Source organism: Pecten maximus, chromosome 9 (genome assembly GCF_902652985.1).
Source record: "Pecten maximus chromosome 9, xPecMax1.1, whole genome shotgun sequence".
Classification (NCBI taxonomy): Eukaryota; Metazoa; Mollusca; class Bivalvia; order Pectinida; family Pectinidae; genus Pecten; species Pecten maximus.
Genome location: NC_047023.1, coordinates 1,722,786 through 1,732,299, shown reverse-complemented (window position 1 = coordinate 1,732,299; position 9,514 = coordinate 1,722,786). Strand labels below are relative to the sequence as shown.

At 40.7% G+C, this 9,514-nt stretch overlaps 2 protein-coding genes and 1 long non-coding RNA gene across 3 annotated transcripts; all 3 read right to left on the bottom strand.

Moving 5' to 3' along the window:
- Positions 1 to 1,600: 1,600 nt before the first annotated feature.
- On the bottom strand, positions 1,601 to 2,603 carry LOC117334943. Its single transcript, XR_004534256.1, has 2 exons — positions 2,511 to 2,603; positions 1,601 to 2,321 (listed from the first exon to the last, which is right to left on the bottom strand). It is a non-coding gene; the product is annotated as an uncharacterized LOC117334943 (long non-coding RNA).
- Positions 2,604 to 6,493: 3,890 nt separating this feature from the next.
- LOC117334792 lies at positions 6,494 to 7,354 on the bottom strand. Its single transcript, XM_033894597.1, has one exon. The coding sequence runs from the start codon at positions 7,352 to 7,354 to the stop codon at positions 6,494 to 6,496; it is 861 nt and encodes a 286-aa protein (XP_033750488.1).
- Positions 7,355 to 7,866: 512 nt separating this feature from the next.
- On the bottom strand, positions 7,867 to 8,970 carry LOC117334786. The gene has a single exon (XM_033894588.1). It carries the CDS (start codon positions 8,968 to 8,970, stop codon positions 7,867 to 7,869), a length of 1,104 nt encoding a protein of 367 aa, XP_033750479.1.
- Positions 8,971 to 9,514: the final 544 nt, after the last annotated feature.

Below are 9,514 nucleotides of genomic sequence, written 5' to 3'. Positions count from 1 at the left end.
TGACGAGTCCTAGGAGGACCAAACAGCTGTATGATGTCCCTAGCATCGTTGACAAGTCCTAGGAGGACGAAACATCTGTATGATGTCCCCTAACATCACTGACGAGCCCTGGAAGGTAGAAACAGCTGTATGATGTTCCTTACATCACTGACAAGTCCTGGAAGGACGAGACATCTGTATGATGTCCCTAACATCACTGACGAGTCCTAGAAGGACGAAACAGCTGTATGATGTCCCTAACATCACTGACGAGTCCAAGGAGGACCAAACAGCTGTATGATGTCCCTAACATCACTGACGAGTCCTGGACGAAATAGCTGTTTGCTGTCCCTAACATCACTGACGAGTCCAAGAAGGACAGCTGTATGATGTCCCTAACATCACTGACGTGTCCTGGGAGAACGAAACAGCCGTATGATGTCCCTAACATCACTGACGAGTCCTAGGAGGACAAAACAGCTGTATAACGTCCCTAACATCACTGATGAGTCCTAGGAGGACGAAACAGTCGTATGATTGCCTTAACATCACTGACGAGTCCTAGGAGGACCAAACAGCTGTATGATGTCCCTAGCATCGTTGACGAGTCCTAGGAGGACCAAACAGCTGTATGATGTCTCTAGCACCGTTGACGAGTCCTAGGAGGACCAAACAGCTGTATGATGTCCCTAGCACAGTTGACGAGTCCTGGGAGGACCAAACAGCTGTATGATGCCCCTAGCACCGTTGACGAGTCCTATGAGGACCAAACAACTGTATGATGTCCCTAGCACCGTTGACGAGTCCTAGGAGGACCAAACAGCTGTTGATGTCCCTAGCACCGTTGACGAGTCCTAGGAGGACGAAACATCTGTATGATGTCCCCTAACATCACTGACGAGCCCTGGAAGGTAGAAACAGCTGTATGATGTTCCTTACATCACTGACAAGTCCTGGAAGGACGAGACATCTGTATGATGTCCCTAACATCACTGACGAGTCCTAGGAGAACGAAACAGCCGTATGATGTCCCTAACATCATTGACGAGTCCAAGGAGGACCAAACAGCTGTATGGTGTCCCTAACATCACTGACGAGTCCTGGACGAAATAGCTGTTTGCTGTCCCTAACATCAATGACGAGTCCTGGACGAAATAGCTGTTTGATGTCACTAACATCACTGACGAGTCCAAGAAGGACAGCTGTATGATGTCCCCAACATCACTGACGTGTCCTGGGAGAACGAAACAGCCGTATGATGTCCCTAACATCACTGACGAGTCCTAGGAGGACAAAACAGCTGTATGACGTCCCTAACATCACTGATGAGTCCTAGGAGGACGAAACAGCCGTATGATTGCCTTAACATCACTGACGAGTCCTAGGAGGACCAAACAGCTGTATGATGTCCCTAGCATCGTTGACGAGTCCTAGGAGGACCAAACAGCTGTATGATGTCCCTAACACCGTTGACGAGTCCTAGGAGGACGAAACATCTGTATGATGTCCCCTAACATCACTGACGAGCCCTGGAAGGTAGAAACAGCTGTATGATGTTCCTTACATCACTGACTAACCGAGACGGCTTGCAACATATTTAACAAATGAAATAGACAAAAGGTTACAATATTTACATTTATTACAATTTACAAAGTGAATGTACAACTATACAATATAAGACACACTTGCACACACGATAGTCCCTCTTTCACTCTAAATGATGATGTCTCACTCCAATATTATGCTTCACTAATATATTCACAACACTGGTCGCTATACTACATAAATATATTTACACCTAACATCCCTAAAGTTCATGAGCACTGGTGGTGACTGGCGCAGTAGATCCCACACATAAATGTCAATATACCCCTCCTGGACCTCTTGGTGTATTCATGTTGTTGTCCCCACTGATGTTCCATAGATGTCGGTGAAATCCAAATCACCTGTCAGCTATCAGGCACCGCATGGAGAGAGTTTCACCAAACAAATAGACACCAGCAGCATGTACATATAGTACAGTCAAGTCGAACGTTCTCATGAAATGGTCGTAAATCAATCAATGAATGACCAGACAATTAATATAGCCACAACACACAGCTGGGCCTCCATAATATTCAGATACATGTGTCAGAGAATATCAGAACTCCTGCAACGACATAACAGTCATTGTAGTACCACACCGCCAGGCGTTATAAGAAGACGAACATGTGTCCATTTTGGTAAACAATCGTCTGCATACGGCTGTTCAGGGCCGCCATACATTCACCGTCAGCTCATAGATAATAGGTATGTATATAGCGTTGACAGGACATGGTCATGATATGGCCATTGGAATGGAGCTACAATATATAAATAACAATCCCTATAAGACTATACCCTAACAATATAATTAACATTCATTCAATAGTTATTTTATACAAACATGGCAATACACATAACCGCTCTCGGTATCGTACGTACGCGCACCTGTTAGATCAGTACTGCCATATATACGACAAATACCCTGAAATAAAAACATATCAACTTACCGTGGCTGAATTTCACGCTCCTTATGGCTTTCCCAATATATTCACATCTCTACCTGTCAATATGGCTGCCCGCTATACCTTCGTGTCCTCGCAGTAACATACAAAAGTTGCGCGCGAGAAATCGGCGCGTAAATTAAAAGGTTACAAATATCATATTTACACAATACATATATTTACATCCCGAACCGGTATGTGACACGAGTCCTAGGAGGACCAAACAGCTGTATGATGTCCCTAGCACCGTTGACGAGTCCTAGGAGGACCAAACAGCTGTATGATGTCCCTAGCACCGTTGACGAGTCCTAGGAGGACCAAACAGCTGTATGATGTCCCTAGCACCGTTGACGAGTCCTAGGAGGACCAAACAGCTGTATGATGTCCCTAGCACCGTTGACGAGTCCTGGGAGGACCAAACAGCTGTATGATGTCCCTAGCACCGTTGACGAGTCCTGGGAGGACCAAACAGCTGTGTGATGTCCCTAGCACCGTTGACGAGTCCTAGGAGGACCAAACAGCTGTATGATGCAGTTTTATTCATTTTATCTCTACTGTAACTCTCCATTTGTTTTGAAGGGTGTTATTATCCTGTGTGTCTTTTGCAAAATCCTTCCAATCGGCGTTTGTACCTAAAATAGACACACATCGCAAGACCTTCCGGTATAGCATAACAAATCACAATTACCGTTATTAAAGTAACACCTTATCTGGTGGTGTGTGGTCCCTACTAAAATTGTTCCCGGAATTGACGATGATTATCCCGGTTTAAGTGGATGCATTTATTCAACATACAGACATAACGTCAGATAGTGAATTCTTTGCACATAATCAGGTGTACTTGTCAAACTTGGGTAATGAAATATTCAGTGGCGGATACAGGATTTGATTTTTTTTTTTGGGGGGGGGGGGGGGGGGGGCTTGCGGCTTAATATTATGGGGTTGGGGGGGCGGTTCGGGTGTGCTCCCCCGAATAATTGAAATATATAAAGCTCTGTGGTGCATTCTAGTGCATCATAAACCCCAAAAATTTGAGATTACAAATTAAAACCGTTTGAAGTTATTTTCCTTAAAACCTTCTTTTAAAAAAAAGAAATCGTTGTGATCACCGTCAGCTGAGTCTGTTTGGATCAGGTAATGGACAGGTGACGTTTTGGAGGGGGGATGAAGGGGACACATTTTATTAAGTCGTTGTGGTTTGCATGATAATTAACAAATCTGGACTAAATATTGCCTGCAAGTGAAAACAAATTTACACCAGGTAGTAACTTAATTAGATGAACAATAATGAGCTAATTTTATTAATAATGTACAAGTTTATTCATTATCACCAAACAGTATATTTATCAAGTGACGCGATTCTAACAAATATTAAGATAATAGACTAGTACAACTATGTCATCACTTGCAAGTTGCAGCGTTGTAAAATTCAAATTGTTGTCAGATACTGAATTATTTGACAAGGTATTAGAAATAGCCTGGGGTTGAAAATCTCCATTGATCTGCAAAATATCAAAGAGAACTGATGCTGGATTCAAAGACCTGAGAAAACCGTATGAATGTCAAGCAAACGCCAATTACAATACCTTGACTTGACCCTCCATTTCTTTCTTTATAAATCATTAAAGAACCATTTGGTATTATTCGGTTGAGGAATAGCTATATATAATTACAGTAGGCCAATTATTAGACAATATTGTGTGTGCATGTACAATAAACATATTACTTAAATTCTACAAACATAACCGTTGCAAATTAATTGAATACCAAGCTGTAAATTAATTTGATAACAGATAACCTTAGCCTGGAAGACAGACTGGGTTCCCCATCCCAGCTGGTCACAGAAAAGTTCTATAATATGACTTGCTGCCATTTCAATACATACTAGGATTATACTCAGTAGGAACAGTTATAGATATAATACTACTTGCGTACGATTTCAGCTAACAACAATTGACAAACTGATAAATGAAATAATTCATCACAGTATTTACGACAGAACATTAAAACATGAAAACACTGTTACCATAAAGTAAGCGAAGGGTAATATACTGGTACACGTAATTTCACATGTCTCCTAGTTAAACAGTATTTCATTTTTTAATTCATTTGCTTTGTACATGTATACATATTCCGGTTTTGCATGACGATATAGTTCTCTGATGACATAACACCTATAAATTTAAACATATTAGGTCTAACATGATATTTCCTATACAAAAATTTGACCTAATTTCTGAATATAAGGGACATTCCATAAGAAAATGATATACGTTTTCAATTTGAGTACAGACATTTTAATAACGCATTTCCGGAGGTATTGGAATCGGGCGATGCCATCTTCCGGCTTCTGTATTCAATATTTGAGAAGATACCCGAAACATTGTGGGTTTTTTGGGTTTTTTTTTAATATTAACAATAGCAAGATATCTCTTGTAACCAAATTCATTTAAGAAAAGTATATAACATCTGGCTCGTGGCGAGTCGACAAGCTCTCTATGCCAGTCTTGTATAAATATGTCTCGTACCCTTCATTAGATTAGTGATAAAAATACATCAATATCTCCAACTCCTTGTTCAAGCGGAACATAACCAAAACCATGAGTACATAATATGTTCTTCGCCAGTTTAGCCCAATTTATGGTACGAGAAGTTTTCGCTTGCCTGTAAAGCTCGTTATATATAGACTTAACCAGTACATTATTTTGGTTAATCATCTTGGTGCTAGGGTATTCCCTGAGTTACGTTAAACTTGTCATATTTATTTCTATGTATACTTAAGACAGCTTGTTCGGGATTTCTTGGTCACAAGCTTGTCTGCTTTTGTCACGTTGTTTGGCGGTGGACAAGACAATGAATTGTTGCTGGTCTTATTATTATGGTATATTTCCCAGATAAGTCATTTTGAGCAGGTTTCAAGCTATTTTATGTAGTTGTAGTATGTCATAACTTAATTAATTTCACACATCAATCATTGAACTTCTATCATATTTTACGGGAGAGATGTTTTCTAGAATGCTGTAGATTATACTTTAGTGATAGCTGTATATTTGACATTTAAATTGAACAAATGACGAAAAGATAGTTTATGTACAACATTTAATCATATTCATATCATCACATATAAATCTAATACACATAATACTATTACACTCCATACATACATCCAGTTATCTATCTATAATCATCATACTACATAAAAACAAATCATGTTTGGCATATATGGGGTAGACTCAGCCTAACACTTTTAATGGTACTATTCCCTCTCTTGGTTTAGGCAGTAAAATTGTGTAGCTGTGCAAACAAAGTTTCACAGATTACTACCAATTGTATAGCAGACTATACTGTGGCTGTGCGGACTGGCGGCGACAGATTACCACAGTACTGCAATATGGTTGACAGATTACATTGTAGCTGTGCAGGTTTCCCATGCGACAGATTACTACAATATTACGTCCAAATGCAAATATATGATCCGTAGCTGTACAAACTTGTTGTGACAGATTACTACGTTTATAGTATTGCAAACCTAATCCAGAGGAGGAACAACACCTTAGCCTGAAATTATCATTATATAATTAGTCCCTACCCCTTCTACTCAGACTGGCAGGCACATTGGGCTCTAGACCAGATGTAGGCAGGGTAGCTATGAGACATATGCATATAGCTTATAAAATGCCTCTAATATCAAATTATAAATAATATATGAGTATTTTTGGGAAAGTTTTTTATGAGGAATAGCCATCCCTCTTAGTATCCGAATGAAAACAAGGCCATAACTCGGATATGTCATGTAAATGATTTAGCTGAGTACCCCAAAAATGCTATAATAATGTTAAGATTATAAAATATATTTGTATATACATTTGTACTGCACCATCAAATAGTCCTACACACAAATACACAATATAGTAGGAATCTAAGTGTAGCCTGTATTCGTCCACTATAATGTTTGTAAAACTTAATGTTGTGTCGACCAAAACACGGTTCTATGGATACGTAGCTGTCAGTGCAATTTGAGCGTCCCTGATCGTGGATTGTGGTGTTCGTATGTACCTGCAATAAGCGTCCGAGGACCACCTACCCAGCACTTTGATAAGATGGTCCTCGATATGCACTGCTGCTGCAGATGTAGCCGCTCCTATTCGAAAGGAGTGCCCATTGTATAAGTCAGAGTTTATATTTAAGCATTCCAGTACATGCCGCAGTTTAGTAATGAAAACTGTTCTAGTCAAGGGTTGTCCGCCGACTGTCACAAATAATGGGTCTTTTGGGGAGGGCGTCTGCCGTTGGCGACTTTCCATATACTTGCTACATACACAATGCGGGCATACAAATTTGTTCGTTTTAAAGATCTTCAACATGATTCCTTCTCTGAAAGGATCCGTTTTCGACTTTTTCAAATATAGAAGTACATAGTCGTTAGCGATTGTCATGTCCTCTACACAAAGATTGTCGTTAGAGTCAAAATTGGATTTCACCGTAAACTCGCCACATCTCAAAAACCCAAAAAAGGCTATTGTACAAGCAGTTTCTAACATGAGGTCACAAAAGGAGTTCGAGTTCTTACGCAAATAACCACATATATTTCTTAGAATGTTAAATGTAATTGGATATCTTGGTTTAACTGTTTTCACGCGCCCACGTTTCACCCCTCCAAGGACGGCCTGCATACGGGCTAGATTAGCATTACTAGGGTAAGGTATGTCTTTCTGTAAGCACATAAATCTAATTCCACATAGGTATAGCTTGATGGTTGCGTAAGAGAGGTTGCTATTGTGGCAGTGGGCCACAAAATAGATCAGCATATCCTCTGTGACAGACATGTCACTGTAGTTCACACAAGCCATAATACCTGACATCAGGAGGAATTGAAGAAAGGTTTTGAAACCTGTGCTGTATGTTTGCCTTGTACTTGGGGCTATAGCATTCTCCCACAAGCCGTCTACAGTTCTTCGGAGTTCCACAAGATGTCCTTCGGATGTGGCACTTGGCATGGAATGTAGTCTGCTTCTGGGGCTAGTGTGCGGAACCGTGCCATCTGTAAACGAGACAGAGAGTCAGCTATCAAATTAAGTTTGCCAGGTACATGTGTAGCCATAACCACAAAGTTATTTCTAGCTTCGCACATAGTAAGACGCCTCATGAGTGGCATGATATGCGCCGATTTCGAGCGGCCTTTATGTAAAATGGCAACAGTCGTGATATTATCACACATAAACATGATTCGCAAGCCTTTCCATCCGTGTCCCCATATCATGGCTGCCACGACTATGGGGTACAACTCCTTGAAAGCTATGGATATCTCGTCCGTGCTATGAACATAATCCTGTATATTCGGTGGCCATGCCTGAGAGAACCACTAGTACTGTCCCTGTAGGTAGCCCCCGAATCCTCTAGTTCCAGACGCATCTGTGTACAACTTGATGTCCTCTGTTGTAGTTATCTGTAGATCATAAAAAATGCCTACTCCGTTCCAGTATTGCAGAAAAGTTAACCACATTCTAATGTCCTCCCTACATTCGCTATTCAGTTTGACATGGTGGTGTAGGGCTTTCACAGTAGTCGATAACTTAATGATGTGTGAAACGAAACTGCGTCCTGGGATAATAACTTTACTGGCAAAATTTAAATGACCTAATAGTTGAAGAAGTTCTCTCTTTGTACACGACTGACGGTTTTGAAATGATCGGAGTATCTCTGTATCTCGCTGAAGTTTGTCTATCGGCAGTCTAGCTTCCATTTTATGAGAGTCCAGAATGATACCTAGGTATTCGATCACTGTGTTTGGTCCGCAAGTCTTATGTAGAGCCATCGGTATATTTAGGCCATTGAAGATGACATACAACATAGACATATTTCTGTCCCCACATTTTTCTGGTTCTTCAAATGTGATAAAATCATCCAATAGATGTAAAATATGGTCAATGCCATAATTGTTTCTAGCAATCCAGCATATGGCTGTTGAAAGATTGTCAAAAATCTTGGGGCTGGACCGGCACCCAAAAGCTAGCTTAGTATAATAGTAGAAGCTGCCCTTCCAACCTATACAGTACAAGTGCCACTGTGATGGATGTATAGGCATTAACTTAAATGCGTCCGATATATCTGTTTTGCACATTGTAGTATCATTACCGAGTTGTTGGATAAGATTGATTGCGTCATCAATACGGACATATGATAAGGAACATTCTTCTTTGCTAATTAAGTCGTTGACACTAGGGTGCTGTTCATCCTGATGTGGTGACGAAAGGTCTACTATGAGCCTTGGTTTCCCTGAATACTTTCCATAGGAGACACCGATGGGACTGACTCTATAAGAGTGAAAAGGCAGTTGTTTGTATGGTCCACACAGAAATCCTTTGCTTACTTCGCTCTCTACGAGTTTGTCCACAGTTATATCATCATTTATAGCTGACCTCAGGTTCTTACATACTTTGGTTGTCAGTTCTATATTTGTTATCATTGTGTCGAAACCATATGTCAGTCCGTCACATAAATAATTGACAAATTCGCGATCCGGATGTTCAACAAGTTCCTTTCTCAATCTGTCTATATTTATGGGTGTTGTGGCTTTGCTGGAGTTATCTTTCTCCACTGGTTGATGGGGTAGTCATTGGGCCTCGTCACTGCGGGATCTTGCATTTAAGTTCTTACGGCACGACTTGGCTCCATGGCTGGTAGCTTTACATGTGTGGCAGATGTGTTTGAAATGACATCCTGTATCATAGTGGCATTTCCCATCATTGAAGTTATTGCAAACTTCAACTCCATCTATTTTGATTTTTGGACGTCCATATTTGTCCGTGTCTTTCGAGTTCGATCCTTGTGGTGAGCCGTTATATTGTTGCTGTGAGTTTTTCCCTGACCGCCTATTCTTTTGTTGGGGACAGAATGATGTGGAGTGAGTTGTGGACGAACATAATTGACATGCGTTCACTTTAGCGTTGCCAACCACCATGCTCAGGAGTCCATTATCTTTCAGGCCCCAATTAACTTTCTGGTTATTA